The sequence below is a fragment of the Ostrea edulis genome, chromosome 6, assembly GCF_947568905.1.
Source record: "Ostrea edulis chromosome 6, xbOstEdul1.1, whole genome shotgun sequence".
Classification (NCBI taxonomy): domain Eukaryota; kingdom Metazoa; phylum Mollusca; class Bivalvia; order Ostreida; family Ostreidae; genus Ostrea; species Ostrea edulis.
In genome coordinates this window covers 80,651,827-80,677,141 of record NC_079169.1, presented here as the reverse complement: position 1 = coordinate 80,677,141, position 25,315 = coordinate 80,651,827, and the positions used below count along the sequence as shown (strand labels likewise).

The 25,315-nt window shown below is 37.4% G+C and overlaps 1 protein-coding gene across 2 annotated transcripts; it reads right to left on the bottom strand.

Moving 5' to 3' along the window:
- Positions 1-8,343: 8,343 nt before the first annotated feature.
- On the bottom strand, positions 8,344-25,315 carry LOC125683703 (clavesin-2-like). Of its 2 annotated transcripts, none has more exons than XM_048925137.2 (6): positions 25,071-25,315; positions 23,938-24,091; positions 23,280-23,710; positions 19,337-19,447; positions 18,639-18,823; positions 8,344-9,542 (listed from the first exon to the last, which is right to left on the bottom strand). In XM_048925137.2, exons 2-6 carry the CDS (start codon positions 24,068-24,070, stop codon positions 9,431-9,433), a joined length of 972 nt encoding a protein of 323 aa, XP_048781094.2. In that variant the 5' UTR covers positions 24,071-24,091; positions 25,071-25,315; the 3' UTR covers positions 8,344-9,430. The 2 variants fall into 2 exon arrangements, with proteins under 2 accessions (XP_048781094.2, XP_048781095.2); XM_048925138.2 differs by having other exon boundaries at positions 18,639-18,772; positions 25,071-25,195.

Sequence of the window (25,315 nt, the reverse complement as noted above, 5' to 3'; positions counted from 1 at the left end):
CCTTAGGAGTGGGGCAAAAACTGCCAAAATTTGATAAATTTTCAAAAATCTTTTCTCTACAATTGCAAATGTTGTCGGTTCCTTTTTATTTCTGTGCAGAATTACGGGTATTGTCCACAATAGTGGGCCCCTTTCCCGGTATCTGGCTAGCTGCACGCATGGCAGATCTCACCTCAGATCTCCATTTTTTCCGGTCATGAGGGTCGGCAGTAGAGAGCTTCCATTCTCTACGATCTTTTACCATCAGCTCTCCCCACGATAGCATTGACCGACCAACTTCTACGCCTACCAGGAACTTGTATGTTGAGAGCGCACTTGACTGCACTGCTGGATCTGACAAGGTGGCCATACCAGCTGAGTCTCCTTTCCCTAAAGATGAGGTCGAGGTCATTGATGCCAAGCCGCCCCAGCAATTCAATTGAACCTACACTGGCCATATCTTCAGGATTGATGTTGCAGATCTGTCTTATCATGGCCCTTTCATTGCGCTGTATGCGATGAAGATTTGGCTTGGTCAGTACCCAGGTCTCACTGGCATGGAGCATAGCACTTCATACACAGGTGTTATACACTCGACCACGGGTCTTGTACGACAGGTGGCGTGATGTCAGGACCGATAGCAGCTCCTTGAACTTCTTCCAAGCGGTCTTCACGCGCGTAGTAGTCGCAAGGTCACAGCCACCAGCTGCGGAAAGCATGTCTCCGAGGTAGCAGAAGGAACCTACAACCTCCAACTTGTCCATCAATCTGCGGCCTGCCGTCAAGAGGGTGAGCCGTTCCCCTGCATCTTGAACATCTGAAGTCAGGGTCAACAGACAGGCGCACGAGCCCACTGCATTTCTTGTGCACCCAGTGCTTCCAGCCATTGCAGAAAATACTGTTACTTATGTTTCTCAGGATAGATGTTCTGACTCCAGAGTTGGACCAAATTTGGCATATAGTGTTTATGTGTGAAACATTTGAATAACACCTTAATACTAAACTGAAACTAAATGGATATTTAGAAGGAGAATTAAAGGTGTTATATAATAATACCATATTTATATAGCACCCTTTTCATACACTATGTACACTCAAAGGTTATCCAAAAGTTTTATACATAAACACTATATGCCAAATTTGGCTTTGACCCATGACCTTGAAAATCACTGCCATGTAACCAAAGTGCCATCTGCACCTCCATAAACAATAAACCATGTCACTATGTAGTTGCCATCTTCTACAAATCTTGCATCTGCCATTCCCTCCACTTCAGACCACTGCTTGAATTCACTTCAGTTACCTTTGTGTCGTAAATCTTTACTGTTACAGTTGTAGTCTGCTAACATATATAATAACAAATATTTCACATAAAGATTGCCATTCTTTATTCAGACAATAAGGAAAACACATAATTTTTTAACTGGTTCACACTACATGTAATTACAATACTTGTGCATGTGTACATCATGAATTTTCCTGTAAGTTTATATGGTCCCATATAGTCATGATCATGAAAGCTGTCACTAATACAGTGTAAGTAAAAGTGCCTTAAAAATGTAGACAATTAAAACAGTCTGATAAAATTGCATTAAAAAAACATGCAAAATTATTTTACTAAACAATACTGCATATTTGGCACCATTATAAACACAAACATAATAGTATCTATGTAATACACATGTAAATAATCTAACAGAAATAAATACTGGCAGACTAGCTGTTTCAAAATATAACATGACATACATGTATATTTCCTGGCTCTGTACATGTAAAGCTAACAGGAAATTTCAAATTATTTTTCATAACCATAGATTTCCTAATATCAAAGTACCTTATAAACAAGTTTGATTGTATTTAAAGGATATATGCATTAACAGCAAAAATTGAATTTGTTCTGTGTGTCAGTGTGTGTTACAAGGTAGTATGGGTGCGAGTAGCTGCAGAACTGTACCTCTTGGAAAAAATATTGGGGCAGATCATCTGTCTCCAACAGTTACCATAGACAACTCCAACTGTTACCATAGACAACTCCAACTGTTACCATAGACAACTCCAACTGTTACCATGCATAGACAACTCCAACTATTACCATAGAGAACTCCAACTGTTACCATAGAGAACTCCAACTGTTACCATGCATAGACAACTCCAACTATTACCATAGAGAACTCCAACTGTTACCATAGACAACTCCAACTGTTACCATAGACAACTCCAACTGTTACCATAGAGAACTCCAACTGTTACCATAGAAAACTCCAACTGTTACCATAGAGAACTCCAACTGTTACCATAGACAACTCCAACTGTTACCATAGACAACTCCAACTGTTACCATAGAGAACTCCAACTGTTACAATAGACAACTCTAACTGTTACCATAGAGAACTCCAACTGTTACAATAGAAAACTCCAACTGTTACCATAGAGAACTCCAACTGTTACCATAGACAACTCCAACTGTTACAATAGACAACTCCAACTGTTACCATAGAGAACTCCAACTGTTACCATAGAGAACTCCAACTGTTACAATAGAAAACTCCAATGGTTACAATAGAGAACTCCTACTGTTACAATAGACAACTCCAACTGTTACAATAGAAAACTCCAATGGTTACAATAGACAACTCCAACTGTTACAATAGACAACTCCAACTGTTACCATAGACAACTCCAACTGTTACAATAGACAACTCCAACTGTTACCATAGAGAACTCCAACTGTTACAATAGACAACTCCAACTGTTACCATAGACAACTCCAACTGTTACAATAGACAACTCCAACTGTTACCATAGAGAACTCCAACTGTTACAATAGACAACTCCAACTGTTACCATAGAGAACACCAACTGTTACAATAGACAACTCCAACTGTTACCATAGACAACTCCAACTGTTACCATAGAGAACTCTAACTGTTACCATAGAGAACTCCAACTGTTACAATAGAAAACTCCAATGGTTACAATAGACAACTCCAACTGTTACCATAGACAACTCCAACTGTTACCATAGAGAACTCCAACTGTTACCATAGACAACTCCAACTGTTACCATAGAGAACTCCAACTGTTACAATAGAAAACTCCAATGGTTACAATAGAGAACTCCATCTGTTACCATAGACAACTCCAACTGTTACCATAGACAACTCCAACTGTTACCATAGACAACTCCAACTGTTACAATAGACAACTCTAACTGTTACCATAGAGAACTCCAACTGTTACAATAGAAAACTCCAATGGTTACAATAGACAACTCCAACTGTTACAATAGACAACTCCAACTGTTACCATAGAGAACTCCAACTGTTACAATAGACAACTCCAACTGTTACCATAGAGAACTCCAACTGTTACAATAGACAACTCCAACTGTTACCATAGACAACTCCAACTGTTACCATAGAGAACTCTAACTGTTACCATAGAGAACTCCAACTGTTACAATAGAAAACTCCAATGGTTACAATAGACAACTCCAACTGTTACAATAGACAACTCCAACTGTTACCATAGAGAACTCCAACTGTTACAATAGACAACTCCAACTGTTACCATAGAGAACTCCAACTGTTACAATAGACAACTCCAACTGTTACCATAGACAACTCCAACTGTTACCATAGAGAACTCTAACTGTTACCATAGAGAACTCCAACTGTTACAATAGAAAACTCCAATGGTTACCATAGACAACTCCAACTGTTACAATAGACAACTCCAACTGTTACCATAGAGAACTCCAACTGTTACAATAGACAACTCCAACTGTTACAATAGAAAACTCCAATGGTTACAATAGACAACTCCAACTGTTACAATAGACAACTCCAACTGTTACCATAGACAACTCCAACTGTTACAATAGACAACTCCAACTGTTACCATAGAGAACTCCAACTGTTACCATAGAGAACTCCAACTGTTACAATAGAAAACTCCAATGGTTACAATAGAGAACTCCTACTGTTACAATAGACAACTCCAACTGTTACAATAGAAAACTCCAATGGTTACAATAGACAACTCCAACTGTTACAATAGACAACTCCAACTGTTACCATAGACAACTCCAACTGTTACAATAGACAACTCCAACTGTTACCATAGACAACTCCAACTGTTACCATAGAAAACTCCAACTGTTACCATAGAGAACTCCAACTGTTACCATAGACAACTCCAACTGTTACCATAGACAACTCCAACTGTTACCATAGAGAACTCCAACTGTTACAATAGACAACTCTAACTGTTACCATAGAGAACTCCAACTGTTACAATAGAAAACTCCAACTGTTACAATAGACAACTCCAACTGTTACCATAGAGAACTCCAACTGTTACAATAGACAACTCCAACTGTTACCATAGAGAACTCCAACTGTTACAATAGACAACTCCAACTGTTACCATAGACAACTCCAACTGTTACCATAGAGAACTCTAACTGTTACCATAGAGAACTCCAACTGTTACAATAGAAAACTCCAATGGTTACCATAGACAACTCCAACTGTTACAATAGACAACTCCAACTGTTACCATAGAGAACTCCAACTGTTACAATAGACAACTCCAACTGTTACAATAGAAAACTCCAATGGTTACAATAGACAACTCCAACTGTTACAATAGACAACTCCAACTGTTACCATAGACAACTCCAACTGTTACAATAGACAACTCCAACTGTTACCATAGAGAACTCCAACTGTTACCATAGAGAACTCCAACTGTTACAATAGAAAACTCCAATGGTTACAATAGAGAACTCCTACTGTTACAATAGACAACTCCAACTGTTACAATAGAAAACTCCAATGGTTACAATAGACAACTCCAACTGTTACAATAGACAACTCCAACTGTTACCATAGACAACTCCAACTGTTACCATAGACAACTCCAACTGTTACCATAGACAACTCCAACTGTTACCATAGAAAACTCCAACTGTTACCATAGAGAACTCCAACTGTTACCATAGACAACTCCAACTGTTACCATAGACAACTCCAACTGTTACCATAGAGAACTCCAACTGTTACAATAGACAACTCTAACTGTTACCATAGAGAACTCCAACTGTTACAATAGAAAACTCCAACTGTTACCATAGAGAACTCCAACTGTTACCATAGACAACTCCAACTGTTACCATAGACAACTCCAACTGTTACCATAGAGAACTCCAACTGTTACCATAGAAAACTCCAACTGTTACCATAGAGAACTCCAACTGTTACCATAGACAACTCCAACTGTTACCATAGAAAACTCCAATGGTTACAATAGACAACTCCAACTGTTACAATAGACAACTCCAACTGTTACCATAGACAACTCCAACTGTTACCATAGACAACTCCAACTGTTACCATGCATAGACAACTCCAACTATTACCATAGAGAACTCCAACTGTTACCATAGAGAACTCCAACTGTTACCATGCATAGACAACTCCAACTATTACCATAGAGAACTCCAACTTTTACCATAGAGAACTCCAACTGTTACAATAGACAACTCCAACTGTTACAATAGAGAACTCCAACTGTTACCATAGAGAACTCCAACTGTTACCATAGACAACTCCAACTGTTACAATAGAAAACTCCAATGGTTACAATAGACAACTCCAACTGTTACAATAGACAACTCCAACTGTTACCATAGACAACTCCAACTGTTACAATAGACAACTCCAACTGTTACCATAGACAACTCCAACTGTTACAATAGACAACTCCAACTGTTACCATAGACAACTCCAACTGTTACAATAGACAACTCCAACTGTTACCATAGAGAACTCCAACTGTTACAATAGACAACTCCAACTGTTACCATAGAGAACTCCAACTGTTACAATAGACAACTCCAACTGTTACCATAGAGAACTCCAACTGTTACCATAGAGAACTCTAACTGTTACCATAGAGAACTCCAACTGTTACAATAGAAAACTCCAATGGTTACAATAGACAACTCCAACTGTTACAATAGACAACTCCAACTGTTACCATAGAGAACTCCAACTGTTACCATAGACAACTCCAACTGTTACAATAGAAAACTCCAATGGTTACAATAGACAACTCCAACTGTTACAATAGACAACTCCAACTGTTACCATAGACAACTCCAACTGTTACCATAGACAACTCCAACTGTTACAATAGACAACTCCAACTGTTACCATAGAGAACTCCAACTGTTACAATAGAAAACTCCAATGGTTACAATAGAGAACTCCATCTGTTACCATAGACAACTCCAACTGTTACCATAGACAACTCCAACTGTTACCATAGAGAACTCCTACTGTTACAATAGACAACTCCAACTGTTACCATAGAGAACTCCAACTGTTACAATAGTAAGAGAACTCCAACTGTTACCATAGAGAACTCCTACTGTTACAATAGAGAACTCCAACTGTTACAATAGAGAACTCCAACTGTTACAATAGAGAACTCCAACAACATTCTGTTAATATTATGTGAAAAAGCTTTTTACTCCAAATGCATACATAAGAGAGCTGAATTACAAAAAGAAAAAACACTCAACTTTTGATGTTATACATGCTGAGATTGGCTAGATCATTGTCATTAATTATTCATTATCTTTCAGGTCCTGCAATTGACAATTCTGATCTTTGTTCTCATAAAAAAAATGGACTTTACTCTCCGTAAAGCAATTAACATCTTCCTAAAATGGCAGCCTTTCACAACAACTTGGTGTGTTGCATACCTCAAAGGAAAAACTTGTAATTTCTGAACATCCAGTTAAAATTTCTGCAGGAGCAATTTCAGCGGCTGACAAAAAAGTTGTTCTGATGTAACCCCGAAGGGGATGCAAGATCTAGCCAACTATGTAAGCAGTTCAAATTTTGGTTCCCTCTCAAAACTTTATGAGGAGTTCCACTGATGAGAAAGTGTAAGTAATGGATCGAGATAGGGAAGTGGGGGTAGTTACTGGTAGGGGCTAATAAGGACATAGTCATAGAATTTTGTAAAATTCATTGTAAATGTTTTAATATTGCTGAAAACCAATATTTATCACAAAATTTTCCCACAAAGCCACAATTATTTAATGCATTATTCACAAATTTTTACTTGAAAATTCAATGGAAAATCATTACACTAAAAAATTCAATCCTTTGAAAAAAAAATTTTATTGGTGCATTTCATGATTGTATAAATGACCAATTCACATTGTTGTTGGATCAAATAATAGGAAACCCTACATAAACAAAATCCTAATTCATTTGACGCGTCTAAAATCTTGGGTGTCCTATGACCTTAAAGGTGGCATGATGGACAATACCAAACAGTTCATGTAGATCGATGTATGTTACGACTACATGTAAAACACTGAGTATTTTGAGTGACTCTGACAACCTGTTTTAAAATTAATATTCTAATAGTTAAAAATTCTATAAGATATTGCACAAAATCCATTTAAAAAATCAAGAATGTACAAAATCAAGCAGTTTCATGTAGATGCAAAACACTGAGTATTTTGAAAAGTGTCTCTGACAACTTGTTAAATAATGAATAATATTCTAATAGTTAAAAATTCTACACACTATTGCACAAAACCCATTTCAAAATATTATACGAGACAAAAATCAAAATACAATATTCTACAAAAATGTTATCTACATGTATTCTAACCTAAAAGTAAATACAAAAAGGGCATATATACTGTCCTTGCATCATAAAATCAAACTGATGGGAATTTTCAGTAACTGTATCAGTAACCTGATGTAGGGACGTCGACATCACAAGCCACTCCATCATAACCATTTAGTATATCATTTCAAATTTCTCAATTGTTCACTGAGCTGAAAGCTCACAATCAAATTCTTTGTTGAGTAAACATTTGGCGTTTTATGGAACTTGTAAATCTGCATGCTCTGTTCTTCCCTAAAAATAAACTAACTGCTTTCTAGCTTCTTTAATGTTTATACATCTCTGAGAATTTTTCAATCATGCTCTCTGAGAATTTTTCAATCATGCTCTCTGAGAATTTTTCAATCATGCTCTCTGAGAATTTTTCAATCATGCTGAGATGTCACCAGCTGTAGGTTAAGTAGCACGAATGCTTGGTGCTGTAACAGTGAGGGTCCTTTATTGCACCAATGCCTACCACGAGATGAAACCTCGGTCTCATCAAAAATTCTATTTTCTCTCAGGCAATTAAAAGCCATATTGGAGCACTACAAAACTTCTCTTTTCAATCACTGAAAAATCACCAATGCCAAATCTAGTGATTTGTGTGCATCTCTCGTGTTAAATCTAGGATCTAGAGAGGGCACACATATATGTTCAAAAGGGCACTTTTCGTCGCGGCAAGACAATTTTGGGGCACTTTCATTGTATCATACTATGATAGTAATAGAATAATCATTTCGACTCTTTTAAAGTTAATAACTGCTGCCTTGATTTTTAAACTTTTCAATCAACCTTGTGAAATAAAGAACAATTATTTATATTAACAAATATTTTTTTTAAATTTACATAGAAAAAAGGGCATGGTGCAATTAAAAAGGGCATGGCACCAGCCAAAAGGGGCATGGTGCGGCACCATGCTAATTTGCTTTAGATTTAACACTAATCCCTCTGGAGAAGTTGTTACAAATGACAATGATTAAATGACAACCAGCTTCATTTAGTCTTGCTAATAAAGAAAATATGCAGAAGCATACTTGTTAGCACTAAATGAGATAAAAAAAAGAAAAGAATACTGTGTCATTCAATATACATCAGCTAAGGCAAAATTTTGAGATATCATTGACATAGAATTTAGAATCATAGCATTCTCTGCAAAACACAAGAGTTTTTACAAAGCACATGCTATCAGCATGCATTACACATACACAATGAGACAAAAAATGAACTTTTTAAGTATGATTATTGAGAAATTCCAGTATTTTTGCTTTCTTAGTCATGCATCATGAATATGTTACCAAAATATTTTGGAATTCCAAAATCAGTATTTTTCCAATAATATTAAATGAGATGAGGAATATTCACTGCTTTATTTCTTCTTGGGTGATCTGAAACTAATCTTAGTAACCTCAAGATCTCTATTTGCTTGCCCAAATAATACTTACGTACATGTAAGTTAATAATTATGGATTGTACAAAATCTTACTTATATGTTTAATAAATCTTTAATAAACATTGTCATAGAACACAAAGTCAATTCCTTGAAAGGTGTTAATGAAGCAAAAACATGTATGATATTCCTGGCCTGGTACAAGAAATGTTTTTCACAACTTATCAAATATTGATAATTCACATTTATGGACCAGTTGACCTGTTTTACACCCATGTGATGACTTTCTTGTATTATATTGCTTTGTGAAACTTTTGTTATTTCATCAGCACTAACGATGCCTTACAACGGTCATCCAATCAGCAGTCAATCAATCAGGAAGAAATCTTCATCCAGTCTGGTACTGTTGCTGAAAATACCATTCTCATCTAACCTCTGCTTCATGTGGAAAGAAGAAGGGAACGACTCAGACCTTGTTCTGAAAAATTTGAGAGAAATATAAAATCCAGAGTAGATCCACAGAATATCTATCTCATGGTCAAAATTTACATGTAAAATACAGTGAAACTTCTCCAAACCGGCCCCTCAGAAAACCGGTTCTCCCTGAAAATCGGCCAATTTTCAAAGTCCCGGCAGAAACCTTAACATTTCCTTACAAAGAAAGTCTCACAAAACCGGCCACCCCTGAAAACTGGACATCTTTTTAAAATACAATTGTTAACAAACAAGTCTAATTTACCCTTATAATACTGGCCACCATTTGAAGACTAGAAAATTTTGGCCAGAGGGGTGATTAAGACTGGCCAGGTGTGAAAAATGACTGACCTACTGGCCAGGTGGGAAATTATCAACTGGAGGTGTGAAAAACACAAGAGGCCTCTATAAGTTCTATAGTTTACCTGTGCTGTCCAGGGTGTTAATTGGTGCTTGGTTAATCCAAGTGACCCTTTCAAATTTCTGTAGGAAATGTTATAAACAGATATGCACATATTGAATGAATACAATCAATATGCCATATTGTTGTACCATGGATATGTAGTAGGGTGAATTAATATCAATAATTTATTTTATTTTTAGTGTAAATAAAATATGTAAGTTGCAAAACATAAACTTTTATTGGATTATATAATGGTCTTCCATATTTCTCTATTTAGATATGTAGTAATTATGTTTCAGAGCTGCTATTTACATGTCAGAAATAGATTTATTTCTTCAATAAACTCATAACCTGTCACGGATGGTCTGTGTGGTCATTAGAACCGGTTTGCAACCCCGTAACAGAAATGGCGCCCAACGTTTAATGACGTAACCCACCTGAGCCTCTCGTCACTGGAAACACATCCTGAAGAGCCTCACCGGAAGTACAACCGGAAGTTCTCATTGAAGAATTGTAAACAAATGAAGATTCCGAAGATGTGAGGTACATGTGATAGTTTTTAAGTTACCAGTCTTATTTATTTACTTTTTGACACATCGATAGTGATTGTGTTGTGTCAATATTGTACTTCATAAACTCAAACTACACAATTCGGAAGCAACCCTGAGTTATAAGCAGGACATTTCATTCCGAATTTCCTTAAGTGAATTGACGCATTCTTGTGGAGATCCATGCCTTTGGTCAGAGACAGGACTGTGCCAAACTTTTAATTAGTATATTGATATGCTGTTGCATAAATGTCAATGTATATAATTTCAGTGTAATACTCATAGAGAGCTGACTAGTGCACTTGGTAGAAATTATAGTGTATAGTGTTTGTTTACATTGAAAGTTGAAACACATTTTGACAGGTCAAGTGTTATTGGTGTGAATGTGTTAATGAATGAAAGAAATGAAATAAAGTACATAATTTCATTTCTTTCATTCATTAACACATTCACACCAATTAATATGTTAAGATTCATTTTCTTACCTCAAGTCAGAAAAAAGATGTCAAAAGATATGCAAAGAAAACCACCCTTCAACACTCTGCTAGTGAATACAACTGACTATCTAAAAATCCAACAGAACTCACAAAACCCATGACATATAACCTTTGACACTAAGCTTAGCCAACCAAAATGAATTAAATAGACCATGAACAACAACTGCATGCATGGTTTAATCATAAGGAAAGCCATTAAGGTCATAATTACATTACTACATATCTAAATAGAGAAATATGGAAGACCATTATATAATCCAATAAAAGTTTATGTTTTGCAACTTACATATTTTATTTACACTAAAAATAAAATAAATTATTGATATTAATTCACCCTACTACAGATATAAGCGGTAGTTAATAAACAACAAACCCATGACTGTTAATGATAATTTTCAATAGATAAATGATTTTTGGAGGGTTTCCATAGACGTAAAATTCCTAAGAAACATCAAAATTAAAATTATATATTTACTACTGTACTTTTCAAAAACATCAAAACAAATTTGTTAACGATATAAGCAATGGACGTAAACAGAGATTTTATAGGTAAGAGGAACATCTGTGTTATTTTTATGTATCCTGTTATAAATTTTTAGTTAAAATTAGATGATTGCAGCAAGACTTTTTCTTGTAATAATTACCTGTAGGTACAAAGCGGACTAGTTTGATCTCCACCGATAATTGATCATAGATCCCCATATCAAAGTGAGCAGTACCTACTCTGTGTATTAATTGCAGCAATCAAATGGCTATGTGTCTGTTTTGTTTATTAAAACATAAGCCGAAATTCTACATAAATGCTGCTAGTCTACAAATTTCTATACATATATCAAATGCAGTTTTATTTAAACGGAATGTTTTCCATTGTTTATGCATGTCAATGTAAAAATGTTTATTCATGTTTAATTAGTTTTAGTGCTATAAATTGAAAATAAACGTGTTAGTAAATTATTTTGTTTTATTTCCAATAGTGAAATAATAGTCCTTGAACACCATATTATATCGTTTGTGGTATGTCAATGAAATATCTAATAAAAATTGAGCTGAAATGCCTCTAAATGCCAAATTCTCGGTATACCGGCCACCCCTCTAAACCGGCCGTTTTTTTTCAGTCCGAGAGCTGGCCGGTTTAGAGAAGTTTCACTGCACACAGTAAATGATCTTGTTGTGGATTCAAAATTGCAATAAAAATGGAATTTACAGGGTGTTTTTGAAAGCAGACTTTTAATGCATCCATGGTGTATCTAAAATATTTAAGTTCCATCCCCACCAAAAGTGAATACTTAGCAGCTGACATTGCCTCTGATCATCATCAATGATGAATACATTGCCAATGTATTCAATCAATTACTCCCACCACCACCAATAGGATATAATAATCAGCATACAGTGTCTCCCACCACCAATAGGATATACTAATCAACACATACTGCCTCCCTCCACCACCACCACCACCAATAGGATATACTAATCAACACACACTGTCTCCCACCACCACCACCACCACCAATAGGATATAATAATCAACACACACTGTCTCCCACCACCACCACCACCAATAGGATAAACTAATCAACACACACTGTCTCCCACCACCACCACCAATAGGATATAATAATCAACACACACTGTCTCCCACCACCACCACCACCAATAGGATATAATAATCAACACACACTGTCTCCCACCACCACCACCAATAGGATATAATAATCAACACATACTGCCTCCCTCCACCACCACCAATAGGATATAATAACCAACACATACTGTCTCCCACCACCACCACCACCACCAATAGGATATACTAATCAACACACACTGTCTCCCACCACCACCACCACCACCACCAATAGGATATACTAATCAACACATACTGTCTCCCACCACCACCACCACCACCAATAGGATATACTAATCAACACACACTTTCTCCCACCACCACCACCACCACCACCAACAGGATATACTAATCAACACATACTGTCTCCCACCACCACCACCAATAGGATATACTAATCAACACACACTGTCTCCCACCACCACCACCACCACCAATAGGATATACTAATCAACACACACTGTCTCCCACCACCACCACCACCACCAATAGGATATAATAATCAACACACACTGTCTCCCACCACCACCACCACCAATAGGATATACTAATCAACAAACACTGTCTCCCACCACCACCACCACCAATAGGATATACTAATCAACACACACTGTCTCCCACCACCACCACCAATAGGATATACTAATCAACACACACTGTCTCCCACCACCACCAATAGGATATAATAATCAACACATACTGTCTCCCACCACCAATAGGATATAATAATCAACACATACTGCCTCCCTCCACCACCACCACCACCAATAGGATATACTAATCAACACACACTGTCTCCCACCACCACCAATAGGATATACTAATCAGCACACACTGTCTCCCACCACCACCACCACCACCACCAATAGGATATACTAATCAACACATACTGTCTCCCACCACCACCACCACCACCACCAATAGGATATAATAATCAACACATACTGTCCCCACCACCACCACCACCACCACCAATAGGATATAATAATCAACACATACTGTCTCCCACCACCACCACCAATAGGATATACTAATCAACACACACTGTCTCCCACCACCACCACCACCACCACCACCAATAGGATATAATAATCAACACATACTGTCTCCCACCACCACCACCAATAGGATATACTAATCAACACACACTGTCTCCCACCACTACCACCACCAATAGGATATACTAATCAGCACACACTGTCTCCCACCACCACCACCACCAATAGGATATACTAATCAGCACATACTGTCCCCACCACCACCACCACCACCACCAATAGGATATACTAATCAACACACACTGTCTCCCACCACCACCACCACCACCACCAATAGGATATAATAATCAACACATACTGTCTCCCACCACCACCACCAATAGGATATACTAATCAACACACACTGTCTCCCACCACTACCACCACCAATAGGATATACTAATCAGCACACACTGTCTCCCACCACCACCACCACCAATAGGATATACTAATCAGCACATACTGTCCCCACCACCACCACCACCAATAGGATATACTAATCAACACACACTGTCTCCCACCACCACCACCAATAGGATATACTAATCAACACACACTGTCTCCCACCACCACCACCAATAGGATATAATAATCAACACATACTGTCTCCCACCACCACCACCACCAATAGGATATACTAATCAACACACACTGTCTCCCACCACCACCACCACCAATATTATATACTAATCAACACACACTGTCTCCCACCACCACCACCACCAATAGGATATAATAATCAACACACACTGTCTCCCACCACCACCACCACCAATAGGATATACTAATCAACACATACTGTCTCCCACCACCACCACCACCACCACCACCAATAGGATATACTAATCAACACACACTGTCTCCCACCACCACCACCACCAATAGGATATAATAATCAACACACACTGTCTCCCACCACCACCACCAATAGGATATACTAATCAACACATACTGATCCCCCCCTTGGGGCCCCATCCTATCCCCGGGGGCCATGATTTGAACAAATTTGAATCTGCACTATGTCAGAAAGTTTTCATGTAAAAATCAGCTTTTCTGGCTTAGTGGTTCTTGAGAAGAAGATTTTTAAAGATTTTTCCTATATATTTGTATGTAAAACTTTGATCCCCTATTGTGGCCCCATCCAACCCCAGGGGCCCATGATTTGAACAAACTTGAATCTGCATTATGTCAGGAAGCTTTCATGTAAATTTCAGCTTTTCTGGCTTAGTGGTTCTTGAGAAGAAGATTTTTAAAATTTTTCCCTATATATTTGTATGTAAAACTTTGATCCCCCCTTGTGGCCCCATCCTACCACCGGGGGCCATGATTTGAACAAACTTGAATCTGCAATATGTCAGGAAGCTTTCAGGTAAATTTCAGCTCTTCTGGCCCAGTGGTTCTTGAGAAGAAGATTTTTAAATGACCCCACCCTATTTTTGCATTTTTGTGATTATCTCCCCTTTGAAAGGGACATGGCCCTTCATTTGAACAAACTTGAAAGCCCTTCACCCAAGGATGCTTTTGGCCAAGTTAGGTTGAAATTGGCCCAGTGGTTCTGGAGAAGAAGTCGAAAATGTGAAAAGTTTACAGACAGACGGACAGACAGACAGACGGACAGACAGACTGACGGACGCCGGACAAAATGTGATCAGAATAGCTCACTTGAACCTTCGGTTCAGGTGAGCTAAAAAGTCTGCACTTGTATCAGTTGGTATTTTCACACATCGAATGAAGTCAATTTGTTTAACAGTATGGTGCATGCTGAAAAATGATGAAGATAAATTGGAGATATTTCTTCATAGTTGACCTTTTCTAATTCATGTAGTTAGTAGTATTGAATGTATAGTCTGTTACATAATTGACACTGTGAACACTGTTTCTGTAGTTATTGAGATGCCACCATATTTAACAATCAGGCAGAATGTCTTGTGCAATCATATCAAAATATTTCCAACATGCTTACACATTTTATAACTGTGAGAAATATGACAATTTGTATGCAACATACAACTTAAACAGACATCATGCTAAGTACGCAGGTCACTTTATATTCAACACCTTCTCTTCTTCATTATACTGATAACGTATCTATTTTGGTGTGTACGACATTTTGCAGAAAACAGGTTTTAAGAAATTTAGCCTAGATTTGATTTTACCAATTTGCTCATATTAAGTACCTATAATAAACTGAAGTGTCTACAAGCAATTAGTGATGTTTCTGTATTCAGTTTAGTGGAAACTTTTGCCATTGAAAGGCGTGCACCATTAATACATAACCAAATGTACAACCTGAAAGTATATCTCACCACCCATTAATGTAAACCTGAGAGTATATCTCATTATTCATTAATGTAAACCTGAGAGTATATCTCATTCATTAATGTAAACCTGAAAGTATATCTCACCACCCATTGATGTAAACCTGAGAGTATATCTTAACATCCATTAATGTAAACCTGAGAGTATATCTCACCACCCATTAATGTAAACCTGACAGTATATCTCACCATCCATTAATGTAAACCTGACAGTATATCTCACCACCCATTAATGTAAAATCTGAGAGTGTATCTCACCACCCATTAATGTAAACCTGACAGTACATCTCACCACCCATTAATGTAAACCTGACAGTATATCTCACCACCCATTAATGTAAACCTGACAGTACATCTCACCACCCATTAATGTAAACCTGAGAGTATGTCTCACCACCCATCAATGTAAACCTGAGAGTATATCTCAACACCCATTAATGTAAACCTGACAGTATATCTCACCACCCATTAAGGTAAACCTGAGACTATATCTCACCACCCATTAAGGTAAACCTGAGACTATATCTCACAACCCATTAAGGTAAACCTGAGACTATATCTCACCACCCATTAATGTAAACCTGACAGTACATTTCACCACCCATTAATGTAAACCTGAGAGTATATCTCACCACCCATTAATGTAAACCTGACAGTACATCTCATCACCCATTAATGTAAGTCTGAGAGTATATCTCACCACCCATTAATGTAAACCTGGGTGTATATCTCACCACCCATTAATGTAAACCTGAGAGTATATCTTGCCACCCATTAATATAAACCTGAGAGTATATCTCACCACCCATTAATGTAAACCTGAGAGTATATCTCACCACCCATTAATGTAAACCTGAGAGTATATCTCACCACCCCTTAATGTAAACCTGAGAGTATATCTCACCACCCATTAATGTAAACCTGAGAGTATATCTTAACATCCATTAATGTAAACCTGAGAGTATATATCACCACCCATTAATGTAAACCTGACAGTATATCTCACCACCCATTAATGTAAACCTGAGACTATATCTCACCACCAATTAATGTAAACCTGAGAGTATATCTCACCATCCATTAATGTAATACCTGAGACTAAATCTCACCACCCATTAATGTACACCTGAGAGTATATCTCACCATCCATTAATGTAAACCTGAGAGTATATCTCACCACCCATTAATGTAAACCTGACAGTACATCTCACCACCCCTTAATGTAAACCTGAGAGTATATTTCACCACCCATTAATGTAAACCTGAGAGTACATCTCATCACCCATTAATGTAAGTCTGAGAGTATATCTCACCACCCATTAATGTAAACCTGGGTGTATATCTCACCACCCATTAATGTAAACCTGGGTGTATATCTCACCACCCATAAATATAAACCTGAGAGTATATCTCACCACCCCTTAATGTAAACCTGAGAGTATATCTCACCACCCATTAATGTAAACCTGACAGTATATCTCACCATCCATTAATGTAAACCTGACAGTATATCTCGCCACCCATTAATGTAAAATCTGAGAGTGTATCTCACCACCCATTAATGTAAACCTGACAGTACATCTCATCACCCATTAATGTAAACCTGACAGTATATGTCACCACCCATTAATGTAAACCTGACAGTACATCTCACCACCCATTAATGTAAACCTGAGAGTATGTCTCACCACCCATTAATGTAAACCTGACAGTAAATCTCACCACCCCTTAATGTAAACCTGAGAGTATATCTCACCACCCATTAATGTAAACCTGAGAGTACATCTCACCACCCATTAATGTAAACCTGAGAGTATATCTCACCACCCATCAATGTAAACCTGAGTGTATATCTCACCACCCATTAATGTAAAACCTGAGAGTACATCTCACCACCCATTAATGTAAACCTGAGAGTATATCTCACAACCCATTAATGTAAACCTGAGAGTATGTCTCACCACCCATTAATGTAAACCTGAGAGTATATCTCACCACCCATTAATGTAAACCTGAGAGTATATCACACCACCCATTAATGTAATCCTGAGAGTATATCTCAACACCCATTAATGTAAACCTGACAGTAAATCTCACCACCCCTTAATGTAAACCTGACAGTATATCTCATCATCCATTAATGTAATACCTGAGACTAAATCTCACCACCCATTAATGTAAACCTGACAGTAAATCTCCCCACCCCTAATGTAAACCTGAGAGTATATCTCACCACCCATCAATGTAAACCTGAGAGTATATCTCACCACCCATTAATGTAAACCTGACAGTAAATCTCCCCACCCCTAATGTAAACCTGAGAGTATATCTCACCACCCATCAATGTAAACCTGAGAGTATATCTCACCACCCATTAATGTAAACCTGACAGTAAATCTCACCACCCCTTAATGTAAACCTGAGAGTATATCTCACCACCCATTCACCCTGTTTCCAGAACATGGTTTACATTGATTTCTACATTATGATATTAAGAATCTAGAGAATGAAGTTTATATTTATTTGGGCATAATTCCATGGGTTTCTTAAGATCCTGGACATTACAGAAATATGCACCGATCACTACAGTTTCCAATTTGACAATGAAATATGATAAATCAAACATATGCTCTATCACTGTGTAAAATCCTTGCAGTAATTATATTTACATACTTGAAGAAACAGTGATCTGGCCAATATATTTGTTTGTCTCCAAAGCTGAAGCTCTCGTCTCCAATAAGTTCCTTGGCCCAGGTCATGATGTTATGTTCAGGTAGAGTTCCTCCTAGCTCAGCAGGTAGTGCCTCCTTGTGGACAAAATTATGGAGTATCCCCAAATTTATTCCATGCATATGAATCTGTTATGATAACAAAGAACACAACAAAAATATTACTATGTACTATATTACTATATGAGTATATTTTTTGCAAAACAAATGTTCATTTTGTATCTAGTTACTTACATGTAATGCATGTCTCAAATCCTTTTAAATGTTCGACAGGTTAACAATAAACTTTTATATGCTTATGGATCTACATGTATGCATATGATCCACAGCCAGGAGAGGGGGGTGGGGTGGGGTGGTGGTCATACTCTATATCTATAACACTCACTAAGTGACTGAATCACTGAGCACAATAAGCTATCAGACTACACACTTTTGTATAATAAAAAATAAAAAAATAAAAAAAAAAAATAAAAAATATATAATTATATTAAATGGAGTAATGAAAATACTGTACCTAAAACAAATGTCAGATATTAATGGTGAACTACTGGGACAACTTACTTTTTATAATATAAACAAAACATTTGGTGATGATAGTTTAACGCTGCAAAGTCATACAATGTCTACATTGGTCTAGCTCACCTTTCTTCTACTCTTTTCTTTTAGAAATGGAAGGATAATTTTACAGATGGCTTCTATGTACCACGGTTGATTTACAAAATGGATGGAACCAAAGCGAGCTGGAAAACAGTCCTGCAATGCATGAAAATAAGCATTCAATGGACTAAGATGGGAACCATCATCAATATAACAGCAGATGTACATGTACCAACTAAATATCATTGGAATACGGCCTTCAATCAAATGAAACTGCTTCTAGAGAGAGGGCAATAGAAATTTTGTTTAAAACTCTTTAGTAGAGCATGAAATGTACTATCTTTCTCAGTGATAAGAAATTTATTTACAAATTTTGCTATGAACTTAACCTTTGAAGAACAATTTTGATCAAGGTCACTTTTTATCAACTACTCCATGACACTGCATGGTTGAACTATGAATACAGGGAGAAAATTTTGTCTAGTGATTTTTTTATTTTTTCATGTCTAACCTGACTTATAAAATTTATCATTTTGTCAAGGTAAATGAACATCACTTGGGCCATAAAATTTATTAAGCAATAATGCAACATGGACCCCTGGGGGTCATGATTTTAACAAACTTGAATCTTCACTATTTCAAGAAGCTTTCATGTAAATTTCAGCTTTTCTGGCCCAGCTCGTATATCTTAAGAAAGATTTTTTAATGACCCCACCCTATTTTTGTGATTATCTCCCCTTTGAAGGGGGCATGATCCTTCATTTGAAGAAACTTGAAAGCCCTTTATCCAAGGACGCTTTTCACCAAGTTCAGTTGAAATTGGCCCAGTGGTTCTGGAGAAGAAGTCAAAAATGTAAAAAGTTTACAGACAGACAAACGACGGACAACAGGATCAGAAATCCTCACTTGAGCTTTCAGCTCAGGCGAACTAAAAAGTGCACTGCTAAGGCACATGATACACCCAACTGGAACTACAAGTACATGCACATACTCAATGTCACAAGCTGTGATGCTACCATTTGCAACTACACTGCAACAAGAGATGCTTGTAAAACATATATGCCCCCCATGGTGCAAAATTAAAAAGGGTTATACACATGCATCATTTAAATGATAGTCGCATCACTTAATTCAAAATAATGAGCAGACAATATCTTTCTACGTCAAGAGTGGATTGACCATGTGACCTAAAAATCAATAGGGGTCATCTACTCCTTATGCTGTACCAGTGTACCAAGTTTGGTGTCAATCAAGCAAATAATTCTAAAACATAGGAGACAATATATTACTATGTCCAGTTTTACCCTTGACCTTTGACCATGTGACCTCAAAATCAATAGGGGTCATCTACTAGGGTGTGTATTGCTCAAGATTTTCCGATAAAATACGATACAATATTTTCTGATGCGATATCCGATATATTGGATTTTCAATGTAGTTAAGCATTTTCTGAAGTAAAATATCAAAAATTTAAAAAAATGAAGTGGTTTAATATATTTTATTTCATAACAAAACAAACAATGACAATTAAAGTCTGAGGAAAATCCAATGTCACAATGTAAAAGCGAGGATTAAAGTCTGAGGCATCTCTGATGTGTCACAATGTAGCCTAAAAGCGGGATTAAAGTCTGAGAAATCTCCGACGTGTCACAATGTAAAAGCGAGGATTAAAGTTTGAGGAATCTCCGATGTGTCACAATGTAAAAGCGGGGATTCGTGTTCCCGTTAGAAGCCATTTTTAAATTATGAACTTCGATCCCGACTATTAAAAGGGTTATTTTTAATCCGACATTATATCGTATCGTCGAAACACCGTATTGTATATCGCTGGACCGGCATATACCGGTACATTTCGATATATCGATATATTGATTCACCCCTATCATCTACTGAAGATGTACTAGTGTACCAAGTTTGATGTCTGTCATGCAAAGGTTTCTCAAAAGATTGAGCAGACAGTATATTCCTATGTCCAGTTTGACCCTTGACCTTTGACCATGTGACCTCAAAATCAATAGTGGACATCTTCTCCTGAGATGTACCAGTGTACCAAGTTTGATGTCTGTCAAGCAAAGGGGTCTCAAGATATTGAGTGGACAGTATATTCTGTGTCCAGTTTGATCTTTGACCATGTGACTTCAAAATCAATAGGAGTCATCTACACCTTAGGATGCACCAGTGTACCAAGTTTGATGTCTGTCAAACAAAGGCTTCTCAGGGTATTGAGCAGACAGTATATTCCTATGGCCAGAGTAGATTGACCCTTGACCTTTGACCTGAAAAACAATAGAGGTCTTCTTCTACTCTTAACCAACCCACATATGAAATATCATTACGATCCAGTGAATGGTTCTCAAGATATCGAGTGGACAACATGTGGTCTACCGACCGACCAACAGACAGACCTGTGCAAAGCAATATGCCCATGGCTCTTTGAAGGGGGCATAATAAAATTACTATAACATACCTAAAGTTCTTTATATGTGTAACAGGAAGGGAGAAAATGCAACGGACCAGACCGGGATTTGAACCCGGGCCCCCTGAATCTCTAGTCAGGTGTTCTACCAACTGAGCTAACTGGCCACCGGTGATCGAACCCGGCTGACCGCTACATTCCTCCCTCCTTAAATGTCTTCACACCCTGAAGACATCAACCCAGGATCTTTATCCCCTGGCAGGCATTTTCACCTGTCAGTTCCAGGGGCTGGTCACGGTACCAAATGTAACGGGAAGGGAGAAAATGCAACGGACCGGACCGGGATTCGAACCCGGGACCCCCGAATCTCTAGTCAGGTGCTCTACCAATTGAGCTATCTGGCCACCGGCGATTGAACCCGGTTGACCGCTACATTCCTCCCTCCTTAAATGTCTTCACACCTGAAGACATCAACCCAGGATTTTTATCCCCTGGTAGGCATTTTCACCTGTCAGTTCCAGGGGCTGGTCTACGGCACCAACTGTAACAGGAAGGGAGAAAATGCAACGGACCAGACCGGGATTCGAACCCGGGCCCCCTGAATCTCTAGTCAGGTGCTCTACCAACTGAGCTAACTGGCCACCGGTGATCGAACCCGGCTGACCGCTACATATGATTTTACTATGTATAGCCATGAAATTCCAAAATGAGGCCACAATGACCTACTTTTTAGTCCCCCTCCCCCTCCTGCGTCAACTGACCAAGTTTGATGATCCTAGGCCTCAAAGTGTGCAAGATATCATCTGTACATGATTTAAGTATACATGTATGACCCTAACATTCCAGAAGGAGGCCATAATGACCTATTTTTGAGTCACAACACACATTTCTGCCAAGATGCATCGATTGACCAGGCCCCAAGACCATAAACTGAGAATAGACTGTTGATTATTTATATCATAAAACTTATTTAGCACAGATGTTTAAAAACTGCAGGTTTATCAAAAATTCAAATGCAAACATATACTGAAAATCTGAATTGTTTATGAAAATTATTTCAAAGGTTAGCTGGATTTGAAATTTAGGCTTATGAATATTCTCAGTTTATGGTCTTTGTGCCTGGTTTGATATATAGTCTTTAGTACCACAGTGTGAAAGACCCTGGCACAAAAAACCTAACAGACAGGAAAGCCTATGCTATATCAGGGTCTGTCATAAGATGGGCGTATAACAACCGCATTCAAGAATTTAAACATGATGTGTTTGTGAAATACTGATGCCCCTGTATGGCATTCCGCAACAAGTTGATAATAGCCAAGGTTAAAGTTTATGAAAAGTAAGTCAAAGGTCAAGGTCACAAGGTAAAAACTTTTGGTACCAAAAGAAAGGTCTTGTCACAAGGAATACACATGTGAAATATGTAAGCCCTATCACCATCCATTCAAAAGTTATGGCCAAGGTTAACAATGGTTAAAGTTTTTGTGGACAGACAGACAGATGGACTGACCAAAAACTATTTGGCCCCCGAATCTCCAATTACAGGGGAATAAAAAGAATAAAATGATTTCTCACCTGAAGTCCCTCCACCATTTGTTTCAGTACTTTAGGATTCAGCGACCTTGACTGGCCAAATGTAAATTGACTCCAGTCTACAATAATGACAAACCCATTAATCTGGCATGCCTCATCATCAATCAGCTTCTCCAGTGTCAGTAGAAAGGCCCTGTAGACTGAGAACAACTGGTATCGACTATTGTCCCAGTTAGCAGCAAACAACACAACAATTCTCCTGCCCTGCTGATCACAGTTAGGTAACACACTCGGAAGGCCATCATTTAGGGAGGCTCTGATATCTGACTCAGAAGCATTGAAATTCTTGAAAAGCGCTGGATTGTTTTGACGGTATTCAAAGTATCTAGCAAGTAATCTGAAGGATTCTACTGTGTCAAACTTTCTGGCTCGTAAAAACCTCAAAATGAATGCATCATCAGTTCTAAGAAAAGCTGAAACAGACAGGAAAGAAAGTTTCATTAGACAATATTGACATGTAAGTGCTTAGTAGCATAGGTCTATAGTATTCATTTAATTCAGAACTTTCATAAATATATAACTGTCATAAACATACATAACTGTTATATAAACATACATTTAATTTAACTGTCATAAACAAATTCATTCAGAGTAAATTCTACAAACTAAGACATAATTACTCTCTAAAAAAAGATTTTACTTATATCTGGTCGAGTTTCAATCTGCTCTCGAACATCGGCTATATCCTCACTGCATCGTGTTGGATCCTCTCCGAGCTCTCTCCGAGATTTTCTTAACAGGTCCTCGGAAAGACCCCAACCAAACTCAGCCATGGTATTTCATAAACGCATCACCTTAGAAGTGAAACAGAAAAGGAGTAAATTGTACTCTACAAAAGACAGGTACTGCAGTTTCCTCTTAAAGAATCCTTTTACTGAAACTAAACTGCATCAGGCTTTCAAGTGAAATTTTGCAAAAAATAAGGGCCATTTTTAGGGCAAAATTATAACAAAATAAGGGCCTTTCTTAGGATTTTTAAGGGCTTTTTAGACAAAAATAAGGGTTAAATTTACAGATCAATAGGAAAGAAAAAATGTTTTACTCACCATCTGCAAGAGCAATAATACAAAAACTAATTACCCACTCAGAAGATTATACCAGTGGTCATCAACAGCCATATTCAGCATTCAGCACAAACCATGTTATAATTCAGGTGCCGTGGACTCCCATGGCTCACAATCAATGCTGAATATAGCTGATAATTAACCATCAAGATGTCTTCTGAGATGTACATTTAATCAACATATTCATTTTCTGAAAGTATACTAAGTAGATCTATACATTTAATAAATTCCAACACTTACTTTATGTCAAATTTTATTAAACTTTCAAAATTTGAAAATTTAGGAATTTCAACAAAAAATTAGGACTTTTTTAGGATTCTAAAGCTCAAATAAGGAAAATAAGGGCTGTTGTAGAAAAATAAGGAAATTAGGAATATAAGGGCCCACTTGAAAGTCTGCTGCATTAAAACAAAGATTAATTACAGTCACGCATATTTATATATATTATATATATGACTTGAATTTAATACTATAATCACATTTATTTCAATTGAAACTATGTACTCAACAATGTTTTAATATGCTAACTAGCGCTCACTAAGCTAGTCTTCAAAATAAAATAATAGTAGTGAGCATTAGTCCGCTAGCCTAGTGAAGATCTTTACACTGTTGGCAGCCGGCATAACTACACTTAACCGGTATCAAGATGCTTTTACTTGTACGTATGTATTTACAAATGACATGGAAATAGTCCAAAAAAGGTACATACCCGATTTGCACAGGGGTCATACTGCACATATACCGCAATTCATCATGCTGATCATCATAACATCAGCATCCGCAACCACGTGATGCGCAATTATCGTATGATTAAAAAATAAATTCATGAAGTGTAGGCTAATGCTGAATGGTATTTAGGCCTACCGGTCTTTTTTATTATTATTGCAATCTTTAATATTTTAATATTTTTGAGCAAGTTTTTTAACTTGCTTAAGCGCAATCTAAAGTTGATTC